This window comes from Hyperolius riggenbachi, chromosome 5, assembly GCF_040937935.1.
Source record: "Hyperolius riggenbachi isolate aHypRig1 chromosome 5, aHypRig1.pri, whole genome shotgun sequence".
In the NCBI taxonomy this organism is placed as follows: domain Eukaryota; kingdom Metazoa; phylum Chordata; class Amphibia; order Anura; family Hyperoliidae; genus Hyperolius; species Hyperolius riggenbachi.
This window is the reverse complement of record NC_090650.1, coordinates 99,785,812-99,805,475: the sequence shown is the minus strand read 5'-3', so window position 1 is coordinate 99,805,475 and position 19,664 is coordinate 99,785,812. Positions and strand designations below refer to the sequence as shown.

The following is a 19,664-nucleotide window of genomic DNA, read 5'->3' as shown; positions in this document are numbered from 1 at the left end:
GCGATTAGTACGGTGCGCTATCTGTCCCAGGAGAGGACGTCAGGATGTGTGCTCCTAATCCCTAGATAGGTTAGATGCAATGAATGTTTGCATGTCTGCACTATGCATGTTACAGCGCCAGAGTTAGGACACCTACGTTTACCTGGGTACTTCTGCGCAGTGTAGGTGACTAAGCAAAACAATGCATTCCTTTGTGAACTAAGATCCCGGCTTTTAACTTAGCTGTAGGGATAACAGTGGTGCCTGGAAGAGTGAATCTGTGAATGCATTTGTTTGAAAATTTGCATGCGAGTGTGCAAAGGGTTAATACTTTTTGCTATTTTTCTGGCCACAAACCCTTTAGCACCTCCCTTTCCTTAATAACTTATTTAAATGTCCTAACTAGAGGCGATGTGCCTGGATATATGTGTTTTTTCCTTCTTGAAGATGTTTAAGGAGGGGGAAACCCTAATGGGGGGAGGTAGGGCGTTCCATAGTGTTGGAGCAGCTCTTGAGAAGTCCTGGAGGCATGCACGGGATTCATTGATGCGGGGGGCAGTCAGGCGAAGTTCATTGAGGGAGCGGAGTGAGCGGCCAGGTATGTACCTCTGAGTAAGATCGGAAATGTAGGTTGGGCAGGTTTTGCGGAGAGATGTGTAGGCCAGACAGAGTATCTTGAATCTGATTCTGGACTGGATAGGAAGCCAGTGGGGAGATTCACAGAGGGGAGCCACCATGGTGGAGCGATGGGAGGAGTGGATAATTCTGGTTACCACATTTATGATGGACTGCAGCGGGGCCATTCGGGTCATAGGGAGACCAGACAGAAGGGCATTGCAGTAGTCAAAGAGGGAAATTATGAGGCCACATTACTTTCCCTTTAGGTTCCCTTTAAACATTAAAGGCTTTTTAAAAATGACTTTTGATGGATAAAAAATCTTAAAAAGGGTACAAAAGCATGGTATAGAATATATTATTTTACAACTGGTAACATCTGAAGCACAAAAAAATTAACAAATAAGTACCGGTAAGTTACATATGTCCTCCCAATCAATTAAAATTCAGGGAATCTTTTACAATAATGGGAAGAAAGTAAAGAAGAATACTAGACAACAACAGAAGCGGCCTTGAGATATATTGTAACTCCAGTTCCATTTATATAGAGTGTGCAATGGTTAGAACATTTGTTGTGATCTTATTGCTGTCTGTTTCACCAGATCAGAACATTTTTCAGTATGTTCTGCTGTATATTGCCCTGCAAATGGGACAACTGACAACAATAAAAGCCTCACAGATGTTGAAATACTTTAAACATTTGTATTAATGATTTTGTATGTGTTTCCTTTTAAGATAATTTACCTCACTTCCTGCTTTTATAAGTAAAACAGGAAGTGTAGATTCATCCTGGCTACATTTACAAATGATGAGATAAGAACATTAATGGATCACTTCAAATACACCAAGTGGTACCTCACGGAGCACCTGAAGGGTTCTCTGGGCCGCCTCGATATTACGTAAAGGTTAAAATGGTAAATGATCTGCTCTCAGAGGTGACAGAAAGGGGAGGGGGACTCAAGGGAGGGGAAGGGAGGGGTGACAGGAAATGGAATTAATACTAATGCTGTAACTAAGGAATGTACATACGTTTACTATGAGAAATGCTTATACGCGATACATGTCTCTGTAATGGATCTGTATGTTCCAGCTGCGATGTACCATCTCCTGTCTGCACACATGTTGGGATATAAAATAAAAATGTTGTTTTAAAAAAAAACAAAAAAAAAAAACAGGAAGTGTAGGGTAATCTTCCTAACTGGAAACTAGACAGAATAAAAAAACAAAAACAGATGTTGTAATCCTTCTTTGTTCTATCCAAAGCAAAGGGAATCTTTTTAAAGAGAATCTGTACTCTAAAATTCTTACAATAAAGCATACCATTCTATTCATTATGTTCTACTGGGCCCCTCTGTCCTGTTTCTGCCACTCCCTGCTGCAATCCTGGCTTGTAATTGCCATTTTTATGCAGTGTTTACAAACAAAAGACATAGGAAGTGATAGGCTGAGAGTAGCTCAGTGTGTGAGTCATACAGAGTGTGCAGGGGGCCTGGAGAGGGTGTGTATAGCTTCTATCCAATCACAAGCAGCACAGCACATTCCAGCCTGACTGCCTGAGCCCGACAGAGGAGAGAAGATTAGCCCATATAACAGAGATAATACAGCCACTGTGCAACTAGGAAAGGCTGCAGTTAGACAGAGCACATTAGAACAGGTATAGGAACTTATAGGATAGAAGAAATAAGAATGAAAATTTTGTTACAGAGTCTCTTTAATGGAGCTCCACACTTTCCAAAATGTACTAAAGCCATCATTACTGGAGGAATAGAACGTCTGCACTCCCTAGTCTTTTCCTCAATAGCATTATGCTTGTTACAAATTTGCATAAGTGTTCTATATGAAGATTTTTGCAAAATTACAAGGTAATTCCACCGAGCGGCAAGCATAATGTTGATTGTTGCTACATTAAATTCTGATCCAAGCAATCCTTGCTATCTGAATTCTCCATCCTTTGTTTACTGGATTGTTGACTCCAGAACAGTTTATCTGCTGTAGCCAGTAATGAGTTCTCAGTAGGTGCAATAGACACTGAATGCCAGGATTTGATGCCTGTATGTACTGGCCCTTAGTCCAAACACAATACTAATGACAGGGAGGGCAGCATGGAATCTTGTCAGCTGGCAGATATTACTCATAAACTCACTCATACCCCAAATTGTGGTAATAGCTACGTCATTGCTTTAGGCAACAAAAATTCAACAGTTACCAAAATATATATAGCAGGTTAGTATCTGTCAAAGTTTATTTCACACGAGTATTGAAAAATCCTTTACCAAATGATGTATATATAGATGAAGGCCAATTTATTTTATTAACAAACAGCCAGTACAAGTTGTAGTAATTTTTTTCTTTTTTTTGGTTACAGGAGAGTCTGAGGACCTGGATGATGAGGGGTTTCCTATTCCTCCTGATTCTACTTCTCTAACCTCCGATCGTGATAAGGATGATGAGTCAGAAGGTAAGTTCTTATTTATTTGCTGGTATATGGCTGTCGTTTCACAAACGAGTGCAACGGGATTCCAAGAAATAAAATACAGCGTTCCAGAAAAAGAGATAAAATGCATCAGCTTTGATCAAAGTAATTTCCTTTCCTTCAGTTAGGAACTGAAGAGCTCCCTCTAGTGGTTTTTATTTGCCGTTGTGGAAAAGTATTTCTTATTTCATTATTTTTTCGAAATATGTATAGTTCACTCTGTTTGTTTTGGCTAACTTTGTGGCTTTTTCACATCTGGTTCTATGTAATTTCCCTGCATAAGTTAATAAAGAATTAAATCAATAAAAGCTTGCTGACAGCTATTAATTTTTTTTTTATTATAAAATCACGTTTATGTTTTCAGTAATCATTCTCATTTCTGTTAAATATAAAAGAGAAAAAAGGAACTGCAAACATTAAAGCATAAAAAATGAAAATTAAAGAATGTAATAATTTAATTGCTAAAGCAAGGAAAATTTAGAAGAGTTGACAATATTTACAACCACAATAAATAAGGCAGAAATAATAATTGTTTCTCCAGATCACTTACAGAAAATTACTCTTATAAAATATTTTACAGAATATTAGGTTATGTGGAAATTAAAACAAACAGTTACGGAAAACATTTAAAACTTATGTTAATTTTTAACACAAAAAAAATGTTTTTTTTTGTTTTTAGTATTCTTTTTACATTTAAAAAAATGCTATTTCATTATGACTATATATGTTGACACTTAATAAATCAATAATAATAATAATAACAGTATTCATCTTGATTATTTAGTGTTGAGACACACAAAAAAGTGCAACAATACAGCCAGGCAATAAACCGTCTGGGGAATGTTCTTGAAACTTTTTTAATGGAATGCGGCCTCTTATATGCAGTGTATAGTTAAAATACGCCATGGTACTTATACATGATGACCATCTCCAATGAAAATATGCTCCAGGTGCATATTAATAAAAAAATGCACAGTTTTTTTTAAAGAATTCAGAATTGCAGCCTGACAAGTAGTAAGCTATAGTTATTTATTTACAACTAAGCCAATCAAGAATACTACTTTGCTAAAGAAAGTCATTGTACTGACATCTTATTTGTCTCTTTTGTAAATGTCAGTAAATGAGGAGGCTGTACATGTAGAACTATTTAGGAGACTTTAGCAAATGCCGTTTTGCAATAACTTCCCTGGGCATTGTATGTATACTTTCACGATTTAATTACATGCATCGAGTAGAGGCATTATAAGTTGGTTATAAAGTTATGAATGAGTAATGCTTTGTGACATGATATGATGATCAAGCGGGGCCTCTCTGTCTCGGAGTACAATTGGCAAACTAAAATATGCTTCCTGCAACACAGCACTCAAGGTTTTATGTTATCCAGATCATTCCCGTTGGATACATAAATTGCCTTTATGGGGTATAAAATTATGTCTGTTGCAGAGCAGGGATAAGTGAACTGCATGCATGTGTAATAAATACACTGCTCAGCGATTCAGAGAGGCCTAGTCTATCATCCTCAGGACTTCACCCCTATATTTGGGATCATTTAGTATATTCCATCTTGTTATGTCCAAATTTGATTTAGTTTAGTTAGAAATATAAAGCTAGTTTATTTTAAAAGACTATTACTCAATGGCTAAACAAAAATGAATCCCTGTGTACTTGCTGATTATGTTCGACCGAGGAGGAGGCTGGAGGTTTAAGAACAATTTGAAAATGAAGAAAACGGCACTGAGTGCCTAATATTGTGTAATGTGTTGAAAATGTATTATAATGTTATTATAAACTATGACATCTACGCATAGTATATTGAATGAAACACCTGCTTAAAAGTGTTACTTGTGACCAGACTATGGAGCAAAGACTGATGAGCTAGTGTTACCTGGACAACCAGTCACAAGTTAACTGATATTTTGCTTACTGTAATTAGAATGTGGCTCTGGCTAGGTGCGCAGTGTTTTTTTTATACTATGTTATAGCCCAGTATGTAAAGCAAGACATTCAGCCCATGCAAAAATTATAGACAGAAACGGTGCCTTATAATATACTGCAAGACTGCTGTAAAATTGGAATTTGATGAGTCTTGCAATATTATTATTGCAACCATTATATACACTGTTTTAACTCCGTGTAATAAAATGTGCTCCTAAATCATTATAACTATGTTGCCAATTCATTTTAAAGTGTATTTTAATTACAGAACTGCTAATCTCACCAGAAACTGGCATTTATTCCTCCATGCCTAAACTTTCTATTAAAAGGTATATCAGGCAGGTCTAGCAGAGAGTGAAACAAGATTAGCCTAGGTCACGAAAAGGTCTTCTGGTAAATGCTGCTTTTATTTTCTCCTTCTCCCTTACTGCTTTTTGGTTCGCATCACCAAAAGTATCTAAACTGATAGATTATGAATGCTAACATAAGTATTTTTCATAATGCTAATGCAATTTCCAAGGTACCAAAAAGGTCACATCCCTGTATTTCTGAATGCATTAGGGATCTCTTGTTCTCACTAATATTTCCTCCTTCACTGTTCCTCAGGTTCAAAAGTTCACCCGGTTCCCCAATGGCCACCTAATTTTCTAGATATTCCCTAAAGCCATATGTGTTTGTGTTTCTTTATGGATTATTAGGTACGGTAGAAAAGTCAAATACGTTATATCTCCTAATGAAAGGCAGCACATTCTACTTCACTGATGGCTTGGCTCAATTGCATATACAAACTATCACAGTTTAGGAGGGATATAAGAAGACTTGCAAAGAATAAAAATTAACACATACACATAGACACACACACACACACACACACACACTATACACACACACAGACACACACACACACACACACACACACACACACACACACACACACACACACACACACACACACACACACACTTAACATCACGCATAATGTACACATCTGACATAGAGCTGAAACTGAGTTTGACATAAGACTTTAATGTTTTATATTAATGGGATATCAATAGAGGACTAGAATGATCATGGATTTGACTACCTTCTGTAGTCATATATTTTCATTAATAACAGTTATTTGAATGGTGATCAACTGCTTCATGCAGTCGGAGATGAGATAATTGATTTTTGGTGAGCGACCTTTTTTCCCCTAATAATTTATTCATGCATGAACTACTTGACCTATTCACAGATTTCAAAAGTTACACAAGTATTATTGATATTCTGATATTCTGTGTTGAAATGGACACAAGAACAGAACAAAAAAAATAAATGATGTAATTAAAATGATATTAAAAATATGTAGACAACAAACTCATTAAACAAAATGCATTTATTAATTTTGCTTACTTATAGAGTGCCGACACTTTTTGCACAGTGCTTCTCAGGACCACATTGCGCCTATGACATCACTCCCTGTACCTTAAACATGCTGATAATATAGTGTCTCGATAATAGTCTCGGGAAATTTGTGAGGGAAGCTGGGTAGCCTATAAGTATTTTGGGAATATGATTTGAACTACTTCTTAAAGCTTATCCACATTAAGGCTTTTGAAAATATATGCTGAGCATTATAATCGCTGTCATAAACCCTTTACAGATGCAGTTGGAGGCAAGGTTAATACACTATAAGCGTAGCCTATTATAACCAGAAAATAAAGATGATTTCAGATAGGTGACTACTGGTTTTATTGTGGTGACTTTTTTAATGTTAAGCATACAGAGTTGTATCTGCAGATATATTTAAATTAATATTATTAGAAAAACATTTGAGCTAGTTTTAGCTAGTGACTGCAAGACTGGCAGCATCGGTGGAGCATCAGAAGAGCTATTGAAATTTACAGTGAAAATAAAAAAAAGGAGTAAAGATCCCCACAAATAAACTAGTAATAGTGTAGGAAAATGATACTGTTGCACATCTAGGGATTCATATTATTGCACTATATCAATAAGGCCAACAGCAGCCGCCTTGTCAATAGTAATAAAGTTAGAGACTACAATGCACAGCAGTGTAACTAGATCCTTTATCTTCCGGGAAGTTTAATCTTTTATAGAAACAAATGTCCTTTCTACTTGCCATTAGTTATCCTTGTCCCAGTGCAATGACTTTAATTACGTGATGTATTTGCTTATGATGAGAGGAGAATTCACAGAGGGAGGTGTAAGAGACACATAATTTGAGACAGGCAACTGCCTGTTAGACCTTTCAGTTCAGGTGCTTTTCAAGGGTTAAAACTGCATCATCACTCCCTAAATACATACTGTTCCTAGGGAGGATTTGTCGCTGCAGTCCGATTGCACTGAATTCCGTTTTAAGGATTCATTTCAGTGTATGTTTATTTCATTGTGATTCCTATATGTGTGTATGATGTCATTTATCTATGTAGCTACACATATATATGTCAGAGGGCACAACTTGAGTGTTTGTTTCAAGAGAGAGTTGAGTCTCCATTTGTAGATTTATAGATGTCTTGTGAATTTAATGTGTAAAGAATCAGTAATAACAGTGGATAACCCAGTAAATATGTTACATAGTTCCTTTGTTTGAAAAAAGACATCCGCCCATCAAATCCAACCATAAAAATAAGTAAATACGGTAAGTAAGCATTAGGTACTTTTCTCTCTTGCACTTTCACATATCCCACATGATCCAGGGGAAAGCAAAAAAAAAAACCCTTAAAAGGCTTGAGCCAATTAACCTTTAAGGGGAAAAAATCCTTCCCGACTCCAGGTGGCAGTCATATAAAATCCCTGGATCAACTTTGCCAGGGGTTACCGACTAATTATAGCCGTATATGTACTTCAATGCATGGAAAGCATCCAACCCTCCTTTAAATGCAGTTATAGAATTTCTCATGTCATTACGTCCTGTGGTAGAATATTCCACATTTTAACAGCTCTCACTGTAAAGAGCCCTTTTCTAAATATATGGCAAACACTTTTTTGCCTCCTCCTTTGGCTCAGGACATACCAGTATGGGACTGAATGAAACAACAACAAACATATATGTGTGTGTGTTTATTTATCACATTTGTACCCAGTTTCTGTAGCAAATTCTGAACACTTGAGGACCATGGTGTTAAACCCCCCTAAAGACCAGGCCATTTTTCTTAAATTGGGCTACTGCAGCTTTAAGGACTCGCTTCAGGGCCGCACATCTTGGCACACAAGTGATCCCCCCCCCCTTTTTCTCCCCACCAACAGAGCTCTCTGTTGGTGGGGTCTGATTGCTCCCACAGGGTATTTTTTTTTATAAATATTTATGTTCTTTTTTAAAAAAAAATATTTTTACTATTTTTTTTCTTCAACCCCTCCCTTCCCCAGCCAGCTTCATCCTATGAGAGCCGATCGCCCTCCTGTGTCCCAGGGTCACATAGTAGGGCTCACTGTCGAATATCGCTTCTACAGGATAGGGCTGAGTTTTGTGGAAGCCAATGAACCCCCTTCTGCGGTTTTAATGGAGGCGAGGGAAGCTTAAAAACCCACACAAACATGGGGGCTACAAACTCCATGCAGATAGTGTCTCAGTTGGATTTGGGCGTGGGACTTACTTCACTGCAAACCACACAAAAAAATCTATTACCTTATTACATACGGCATGTATGCTTCCTGCTTTGCATTGCAGTATGATGGTCCTGCTTTACTGCTGTTTTCATGGCAATACTAGAGACAGAGCTATACGAGTAGTTTCCATGAAAGAGTACGTACGTCTTTTAGTTTATGCAAAAATAAGCTGTGGATGCAAATAACTTGAAAAAAACAGCAGGCTGGTGGAAAAATATGAAGGCCATACGCATTACGCCCTACTTAACCACTTCATCAGGAACTGCAGAATAGCACCCAACATATGTCTATTGATGTAATTCATTTACATTTCTTCTGTACCTCAAGGGAAGTCATTAAGCCAGGAAGAAGTGGAATCTTAAATAAAAGAGCTCATCGTAAAATAACCAGAATTTAGGGTTTTATTCGCCTTTCATTGTTTCTTTTGGCAGTTAATTTGGGATCACGTGTACGATATACGTCACTATTTATAGATTTCAACCCCTTGTAATTAATTAAAGATTATATCTGTCATTTAACAAAATAAAGTAGACCTAAAATAATGTTATAGTTATATGAACGTGTGAAGCTGCCTGATCACCCAGACTAAACCTTTCTATTCGGAAATCTGCACTAGCTGCAATTTTAATTCTTACTGAAATGCCGACAGAAAGAATATTAAATATTAATTCAATCAGCCAGCAGCATAGATACCCCATTACACCACATGGGACCCAAATACATAGCGGATCTATTGGAACTTTATGCCCCTCCACGCACCCTCCGCTCTGCCAACAAGATGAAGCTGGTTATTCCCAGGATACACTTAACATTTGGTGCTCGGGCCTTTTCCTATGCAGCCCCTACTCTATGGAACTCACTTCCACAATCAGTACGAGAGGCTCCTTCTCTGGACAGCTTTAAAAAAAGGCTAAAAACTCACCTCTTTTCCCTAGCCTTTGAGACTGCATAATGCAGGGTCACAACGCGAGTCCCCAGGGAGAAAAGCGCTATATAAATATTATTGTTATTGTTACTAGGGCCTATTGACACTAGGGCGATTTGCAGGCATTCACTGTGGATCGCAAAATCACTGGCGTACGTAGTGGCAGTAATCTCACTGCCATGAACCGTGGCGATTTGTGGTTAACGCAGAAACGGTGCATGCAGCATTTTTTCCTGATTTTTAGAGCAATCGAGATTGCAATGTTAAAATAAGCATGAATCGGGATTGTGCAAAAATCTCAAAAATGTACATTGAAAAATAATTGCAAATTGCGATTTTGCAATCCCTAGTGTTAATGGGCCCTTACACTTCCGAGACCCAGTCTGACCCAGTCGGACTATCCAAGACATCTGTATTCGATCTACCAATAGTCTTAGTGTACCAGGATGTTAATAGTAGGCGACCCCATCCTGGCAGAGTGGTTTTCCATGCTGATCAGATGCGAACAGTTAGGGTGAAATTGCAAACGTCCATGGCTGCTCTGAAAACACTGATCACTCAGTCTTGTGAATATGCATGATTACAGTGCGACTCGGAGAGCAGTTCCCTGATCGATTCTGCACTGAGTAGCTACATCCCCAGTATGAAAAAAGCTTTCCACCTAAATGGAAGGTTCCACTATAGCCAGCTAATAATCAAGTTGGTGGGAATATATTACCATAAAATGACAGTAACCCAGGGAGAAGTCTAAGAGGATAATTTATCTTTTATTGCGGAAATATTTAGGCGTGGAAATGCATACTTACAATGGTCATCATCACCATAAACAAAAGGATACCAGAAAATACTCAGTATTTTAATTTATTTATTTTTAAAATAGCAGTGAAATCATTTTGTGGTTTTACATATCGTTGTGACATTTTTTACTATTTCAGCAGTGCATTTATATAAATAAAACCCATACATTACATAAACATTAAAGAAGAGACAGAGATGTTTTTTGTTTAAATGTTTTTTATCGGCATAGCAACTATAAAAGATAACAAGACTAATAGCAAACGACAGAAAAAAATATATAACAACTGATTCTATATCATTTCTAAATGGCAAAGGGAAGTAAAAGAGATATTGAAGGTTTCTTGGGCTTGATTCACTAAAGCGTGCTAATATAGTTAACACGCCTAAAAGCTTTGCACGTGCAAACTAGGGTGGATCGCGTGCTATTTTAGCACACGTAAAAGTTTTTGCGCATAAAGTTTTGCACGCACCGCTTCGCGTTAAATCAGTTAAATCTTCATAAAGAATGCAGAAGAATTTGACTCTAAAATGTGACTCGTCCTTCTATAGGACGTGTAGAACTTACTGTATAAAGATTTGTCTGCTCTAAAACATTTTCTCTGCATCTGGTGTGGCAGGAAATGACCAGGATTTGGTAACATAGACAACAAGAAAGGGTTAATTCTGTAAAGGTCAGGCAGACCCCTTAACAAGGATCCATGTGGAGAGAGTGGGTGAGGCCTAGGGGTGGAGATCTGTCAAAGAAAAAAAGCACATGTTGGTAAAATCAGTGTTTAACAAGCAAAGGAAGACATACAATTTATTACCCTGGAGGCAAACTAGTGGGCAATCTAAAACCTGAAACTCTGTGCTGCTGTTTACCCAACTATTAAGTGAGTTTTCAGAGATAATTTCAGTATAGCTACATCATAGTTTTCCCTGATAAATGTATTTCCTCTACTTGTGTTATACTTACCTTGCATGCACCCCACTGTGAAGCCTTTGTGCAGTATTACTGAATATAAAAGTCTTGCTAAACACTTTAACCTGATTTTGGCTCTCACAGTACATCGGTAAATCGGCAATCAGATACAGTATGCTGTGTGATCAATATTAGTTTATTTGTAAAAAGGAAATCGAGAGCCCACAATAGTGTATAGGTTGTCCCCGACTTACGAACGTCCGACTTACGAACGACCCGCCGATACGAAAGGCATGGATTCTCTGTTTCCATAGGAACAAGCCAACATTTTTTTTTTCAAATTGGACTTGAAGTTTTTAAGAAAATGGATTTAAAAAAAAGAAAAATGGCTTTAAAACTTATATAAACAGGTACAAAGGGCAGAGGTGACACAGAGGGGGACACGGGGGGCACAGAGGAGGTACAGGGGACAGAGATGGCACAATGTTTAGACTTAAGAACAGATTCAGGTTAAGAACGAACCTACAGACCCCATCTCGTTCGTTAACCGAGGACTACCTGTAGTATATTGGAGTCACATTACATAGAATAAAATCAATGTATACTCAAAAGGAAGGGTTACCGCTAAGGCAAACACTGCATGGCAGATGGGGAGAATAAACCCGAACCCACTCGGGTTTAAAAGTCACTCTCTGTAGATCGGAAAATAGGCGGTTATACCCCTCCACTAAGTGTGGACAAACTTTAGGTAATAGGACAAAACAGGGGTGCCAGGAAGAATGATTCACTAAAAACATTTTAAAAACTTTTAAAAGCGAGAGGTAGTGGTGGTCTTGCCTCCCCATTGAAGACACAAATTGTCTAATTCAGGCAAAATTTTATTGTATACGCCACAACAGTACGACATGTTTCGCATGTATTTCACCTACTTCTTCAGGCAATTAACAGGAGTAAATGACTGAGTTCTTAGCAGGCCTACTATCATTTGGAAGATTTTACACCTTGCTCCACAAAAGAAAAGAAAAAATCAGGTACATGTACACCCGGGGTTGGGGGTGCAGTGACCGGGGGCAGGGAGGCGACATCGCAAGGATTTAATGCTAAAATCTGTCGGGAATCGGCCTGCGGTTTACAGATCTCTGATAATAGATCTCTGTCTGACCAGTTTGGATCAGAAATAGATCTATCTATTGGTCGATTGGCTGCCAAAAAACGCTAGAGGTATGGGTACTTGTGTTGCATAATGCCCAAGCGAAGCTACAAAGCTGGCATAAAGGGACACTTAAGTCAAACAAAAAAAATGAGTTTTACTCACCTAGGGCTTCCAATAGCCCCCTGCAGCTGTCCGATGCCCTCGCCTTCTCCCTCCAATCCTCCTGGCCCTGCCGGCAGCCACTTCCTGTTTCGGTGACAGGAGCTGACAGGCTGGGGACGCTAGTGATTCTTCGCGTTCCCAGGCACATTAGCACCCTCTATGCTGCTATATGGTATATGATATATGCTATAGCAGCATAGATGGCGCTATTGTGGCCAGGAACGCGAAGAATCACTCGCGTCCCCAGCCTGTCAGCTCCTGTCACCGAAACAGGAAGTGGCTGCCGGCGGGGCCAGGAGGATCGGAGGGAGACGGCGAGGGCACCGGACACCTTCAGGGGGCTATTGGAAGCCCCAGGTGAGTAAAACTCATTTTTTTTGTTTGACTTAAGTGTCCCTATAACACAACACACAATAAAAAGAAGTGCACCTTGTTTCATAGCAAGGCCATATTTATGATTTCTCCACTCCTAGGATTGTGGCTGCTCTTCTATGTGCAGCCCCCACTTGTGCAGCTTTCTTGGTAAACAGCCACCCTCTGTCATGTGTTCCTCCCATTTGAAGACTCTTAATGTGCTTCCTTATTGCATTAGCATCCATTCCTATATGCAGCAACCGCTCTTCCATGTCCAACCACCCCCTTAGGCAGCAGGCACTCAAGATCCGCACCTTCATGGCCTTTCCAGAATTATGGCAGTTTTGTAGCATGGTCAGTTGCTTTAGAACACATGTATTTCCACACACAGAAATGCACTGTAGGAACAGTGCATTGTATTGGAACACATTACTCTAACGGAGTTATACAACTGCCCATACAATTGTATCAGCTGTGCATTCAGATACAGCAACAGAGCAAATCGCAGTGTGCTTAAAGGGACTCTGAGCTCTAAAAATAAACAAAAATGGTACTCACCTGGGGCTTTCTGCAGCCCACCATATTATTATTATCATTATTTATTGTATTTATTGTATTTATAAAGCACCAGCATATTACGCAGCGCTAATATAGGTCGGGAGGTCCCCCGGCGTGGTCCTGGCTCCTCTCCCGGTCCCTCCGCCGCATACCGCACTGCCGACACCTGGGCTGGGTGTCGAGCTCCCACTTCCTGAACGGGGACGCTCTTCGTCATTACGCCGGCCGCTGCGCGTCATCACGGCGGCTGGTATGACAGTACTGCGCATGCGCGGTCAAATCGCACATGTGCAGTACTGTCACGCCGGCGGCCGTGATGACGCACAGCGGCCGGCGTAATGACTAAGAGCCTTCTCGTTCAGGAAGTGGGAGCCCAATACCCGGCGCGGGTGTCCCCGGTGCGGTGTGCGGTGGAAGGACCGGGAGAAGAGCCAGGAGGACGCCGAGAGACCTCCCGACCTACAGTTGGCTGGAGAAAGCCCTAGGTGAGTACCATTTTCATTTATTTTTAGAGCTCAGAGTCCCTTTAAGTGAACCAGAGATGAAGCACCCTCATGTATTTTACCATATATATATCAGTGGGAACATTGGAGAAAACACCTACCCTGCTCTGTGTTTCATCCTTCACTGCTCAGCCTGCATGTTAGCAGCCCTGATAAAATCCCCAACTGAGCATTCAGTTGGGCTTTGCTCAGGAATCATGAGCAGTGAAGGATGAAGCAGAGAGCATGGTGGGTGTTTTCTCAAATGTTCCCACTGATATATATGGTAAAATATATTAGGGTGCATCGTCTCTGGTTCACTTTAGTCTGAATGCACCCCTAAATACATCTGGTATAACAATGATGAATGAATTATAATTTTTTCTTACTTGATGCGAGAGGTGTGTAACATGGAATTGGTCCAATTAATTCAGTTGCTGGAAACTCTGACTGGTCCACTTACAAGCTGCATAAAAATTTTAACAAACTTTGTTACGTCAAAAAAATTGTATCTCAGTTATCCTCTCTAATCTGGATGGACTGAAGCATATATTGTACAAATAAAATATAAAAACGACTGTAGAGTCTCATGCATCCGGCACAGGCAGGGATTGCCTGATGCAGAATATGTGTGCTTGCCGGTTGTTTGAGAAGTCAAGCAACAGGCGTTAAATATAGTACTAACCTCCCCGCATTGATTAAAGGCAGAGTATTGCGCAGCGGTAGCAATTTACGGGCACCAGTCATCTTCTCTCCTGTAGCTCCCAGAGGCTTTGCAACGTCCTCCGTGCATGTGTCACGTGACCCAATGCGAGTCAGCTGACAAGCTGAGGAGCCATAAGAGGATGCCGCAAAGCCTCTGGGAGCTACAGGGAGACGGGCGCATGGAGAATTTGTAAGTCTCTACCGCTGCACACTAGAGATGGCCCGAACCACCAATTTTCATTTCGCGAACCGGGTTCGCGAACTTCCGCCAAAGTTCGGTTTGTGCGAACTTTCGCGAACCGCAATAGACTTCAATGGGGAGGCGAACTTTGAAAACTAAAAACACTTATGCTGGCCAAAAAAGTGATGGAAAAGATGTTTCAAGGGGTCTAACACCTGGAGGGGGGCATGGCGGAGTGGGATAGACGCCAAAAGTCCCGGGGAAAAATCTGGATTTGACGCAAAGCAGCGTTTTAAGGGCAGAAATCACATTGGCCTTGATTCACTAACCGGCGCTAAGCGGGTTAGTATGCCTTATCTGAGGTTAATGTGCCTTATCTGAAGTTAGTGTGCCTTATCTAAACTTAGTGCCCCTTAAGTAGCTTTGTGCACACTAAAAGATGTACTAAGCTACATCGCTCACTGCACTGCGCACACGATATTGTCGCACCCGCTATACTGTATATGATGAGCCGTTTAGGTCGCATCCTATGCGATCTTAAGGCCGCATCATGTACAGTACAGCGGGTGCAACGGTATTGTCGCACCGTGGGCAAAGATCGGCGCATTACGCTGCGCGTGCTGTGCGCAGTGCAGTGCGCGATGTAGCTTTGTGCATCTTTTAGTGTGCACAAAGCTACTTAAGGGGCACTAAGTTCAGGTAAGGCACACTAACCTCAGATAAGGCACACTAACCTCAGATAAGGAACACTAACCTCATAAGGTTAGCGCTGTAGTTTGTGCCCACTAAGTGATAAGGCACACTAACCGGCTTAGCGCCGGTTAGTGAATCAAGGCCATTGAATGCTAAATTGTAGGCCTAAAGTGCTTTAAAACTTCTTGCATGTGTATACATCAATCAGGGAGTGTAATTAGAGTACTGCTTCACACTGACACACCAAACTCACTGTGTAACGCACTGCAAACAGCTGTTTGTGTTGTGACGGCCGTGCTGGACTGGTCACACCATGGCGAGAGTGCAGGCGGTGGCAGTTTTCCAGCCCATATGGTCGCCGGCCTGTAGTAGCTCAATGATAAAACAGTGACTGTCCAGCTGATCAAATTTGGCCTGTCCATAATGAAGCAACAACCTTATTATCTATATGGGGGTTCCCCCCGCCCCCCAGACACTCATATAGCTGTCGGTAATTGCTTCATTGTGATACGCAAGCCCCTTCACCGTGGCAAGGTAATGATAACGAGGGGGAATTGGCGCATGTACATGCCTTTTGTTTTGTTGTTGCAGCTGCAGCCAAAAAAATTAGGCAGGCATGTACACGCACCAGAAAAATTATTATAGTGGCCGCTGCTAGCAGCGGCTTTAAGAATTCAGGAATCAACCTGGAGTCCTGGACACTGTTGGTGGTGGCGGAGAAGGCAGTCAAGCGGCCTGCGGGCAGAGGTGCTGTGTGGGGAGTGACTTAATCTTGGGGCAGGCAGACACACGGCGTGCAGGCAGAGATGCTGTGTGTGGGGACTGACTTGACTGACCCGTCTTGGGGTGGGCAGTAGCCCTCCGGGATCCATGCCTCATTCATTTTGATAAAGGTGAGGTACTGAACACTTTTGTGACTTAGGCAACTTCTCTTCTTAGTGACAATGCCTCCAGCTGCGCTGAAGGTCCTTTCTGACAGGACACTTGAGGCAGGGCAAGACAGAAGTTGGATGGCAAATTGGGACAGCTCTGGCCACAGGTCAAGCCTGCGCACCCAGTAGTCCAAGGGTTCATCGCTGCTCACAGTGTCTACATCCACACTTAAGGCCAGGTAGTCGGCTACCTGCTGGTCCAGGCGTTGGTGGAGGCTGGATCCGGAAGGGCTAAGGCGAGGCTTTGTATTAAAGAATGTTCGCATGTCTGACATCACCATGAGATCGCTGGAGCATCCTGTCTTTGCCTGCGTGGACATGAGAGAAGGATTATTGGCAGTGGTACCTTTATTGCGTTGTGCTGTGACATCACCCTTAAACGCATTTTAAAGCATAGTTGCCAGCTTGTTCTGCAAGTGCTGCATCCTTTCTGCCTTCAGGTGAGTTAGTAACATGTCCGCCACTTTGTGCCTATACCGAGGGTCTAGTAGCGTTTCCACCCAGTACAGCTCATTCCCTTGAGTTTTTTTATACGGGGGTTCCCCAACAGGCTGGACAGCATGAAAGACGCCATCTGCACAAAGTTGGATCCAGACGTACTATCCATCTCCTCTTGATATTCCTCAGTGACGTCAGGTAAGTCCTCCACCTCCCCCAGCCACGAACAATAGCCCCCTGCGACGTCTGCTGCGGTTGTTCTTCTGCTGCCGCCTCTTCCTCCAAAGAAACAGCTTCCTCATCATCCGAGTCTGACTCCTCTTCCACACACGACTCTTCCTCCTCTCCCCTCTGTGCTGCCGCAGGTGTTGAGGAAACATCTGGTTCTGATGAGAATTTATCCCACAACGCTTCCTCCCGTAACTGTTCCTGTTCACGCTCCTCCACAGCTTGATCCACCACTCTACGCACGGCACGCTCCAGGAAGTAAGCGTATGGGATCAAGTCGCTGATGGTGCCTTCACTGTGACTCACCAGGTTGGTCACCTCCTCAAACTGCCGCATGAGCCTGCATGCATTTCGCATCAGTGTCCAGTTGTTGGGCCAGAACATCCCCATCTCCCCAGACTGTGTCCTTCTACTGTAGTTGTAGAGGTACTGGGTGACAGCTTTCTCCTGTTCTAGCAGGCGAGAGAACAAAAGGAGGGTTGAATTCCAGCGAGTCAGGCTATCGCAAATCAGGCGTTTTACCGGCAACTTTTTTCTCCGCTGAATGTCTGCAAAGCGTGCCATAGCTGTGTAAGACCGCCTGAAATGCCCACACAACTTCCTGGCCTGCTTCAGGATGTCCTCTAACCCTGGGTACTTTGACACAAATCTCTGAATGACTAGATTCAGCACATATGCCATGCAGGTTACATGTGTCAGCTTTCCCAAATTCAAAGCGCAAATGAGATTGCTGCCGTTGTCACACACCACGTTGCCGATCTCCAGCTGGTGCGGGGTCAGCCACTGATCCACCTGTTTGTTAAGAGCAGCCAGGAGAGCTGGTCCAGTGTGACTCTCCGCTTTGAGTCAAGACATGTCTAAGATGGCATGACACCGTCGTACCTGGCATGCAGCATAGGCCCCGGGTAGCTGGGGCTGTGTAGCTGGAGAGGAGATGGCAGCACCAGTAGAGTTGAACTGCCACTCAGCCAAGGAGGAGGAGGATGACGACAGGGAAGAGGATGTAGCTGGAGGAGAGGAGGTGGCAGGAGGCCTGCCTGCAAGCTGTGGAGGTGTCACAAATTGGTCCGCTGCACAGCCACGTACTCCCTGCTTGCCATCGGTCACCAGTGACCGATGGCATCGGTTGACCCAATGGGCTGTGTAAGTAATGTACCTGCCCTGACCGTGCTTGGCAGACCAAGCATTCATGGTCAGGTGGACCCTTGACCCAACGCTGTGTGCCAGAGATGACACCACTTGCCTCTCAACTTCACGGTACAGTTTGGGTATCGCCTTTTTATAGAAATAATTGCGGCTTGGCATCTTCCACTGCGTTGTCCCAATGGCCACAAATTTACGGAAGGCCTCAGAGTCCACCAGCTGGTATGGTAACAGCTGGCGAGCTAACAGTTCTGCCAAGCCAGCTGTCAGACGCCGGGCAAGGGGGTGACTGGCAGAAATTGGCTTCTTCCGCTCAAAGATTTCCTTCACAGACACATGGCTGCTGTGGGCAGAGGAGCAGGAACCGCTCAAGGTCAGAGGCAGAGTGGAGAAGGGTGGCTGTGAAAGTGCAAGGGAGAAGGCGGCTGAAGATGCTGCACCTGATGAGGAGATGGAGGGTGGATTTTCTTTTGTTTGCTGCTTTTCCTCTGATGCTCTTCCCATTGCAGTTTGTGCCATTTCTGCATGTTCCTTCGAAAGGCAGTTGTCCCTACACGGGTGTTGGCCTTTCCACGGCTCAATTTTTGGAGGCAGAGAGAACAGATGGCATTGCTCTGATCTAAGGCAGACACACTAAAAAATTTCCAAACCGCTGAGCCTCCCTGGGGTGATGGCACTATGGTGGCATCAGCAGCTGATGTTGAAGGGCATGTTGGCTGGCTGTCCATAGGTGGCGATACATGGCGCCGGACACTGCCACCAGCTGTTTCTGATGACGAGCTCCCCCTGCTTCTTTCAGGAACTCGTCTCCTCCTACTCCTCTCTGACTCCCCCTCTGAACTGTCCCCCTGTTCATCTCCTCTATTGGGAACATACGTGGCATCCATATCATCATAATCATCCTGCCCAGCTTCGCTTGCCTCAGACACCTCCAAAACTGCACCAACAGCAGGTACTTCATCATCCTCCTCCTCACACGTTATGTCTAGAGATGTAGCGAACGGTTCGCCGGCGAACGGTTCCAGGCGAACTTTGGGGGTTCACGTTCGGCTGGACCAAGCCAACTTTTGCGGAAGTTCAATTCGCCCCATAATGCACTATGAGGGTCAACTTTGACCCTCTGCATCACAGTCAGCAGGCACATTGTAGCCATTCAGGCTACACTACGCCCTGGAGCCCCCCCCTATATAAGGCAGGCTCGCTGGCCATGACACTCACTCGTGTGCCTGCTGCAAATAGACAGACTAGGGAGAGCTGCTGCAGATTTTTTCTCCATGGGAAAGATTAGTTAGGCTCTTGGCTTGCTCCTGGCTGATTGTTATTGCTAAAATAGCACCCCTCAACAGCTCTTTTGAGAGCTAATGTTTTCCTCATGTGTTTTTTTTTTTTGTGTGTGTTGCTCA

At 42.5% G+C, this 19,664-nt stretch overlaps 1 protein-coding gene across 1 annotated transcript in view; it reads left to right on the top strand.

Moving 5' to 3' along the window:
- SKAP2 (src kinase associated phosphoprotein 2) overlaps nt 1-19,664 on the top strand; it is a 365,363-nt gene that overhangs the window by 85,702 nt on the left and 259,997 nt on the right. Inside the window, exon 4 of the mRNA XM_068236049.1 lies at nt 2,960-3,052. Coding sequence (XP_068092150.1) covers nt 2,960-3,052 — 93 coding nt within the window. The remainder of the gene's footprint in view (nt 1-2,959; nt 3,053-19,664) is intronic.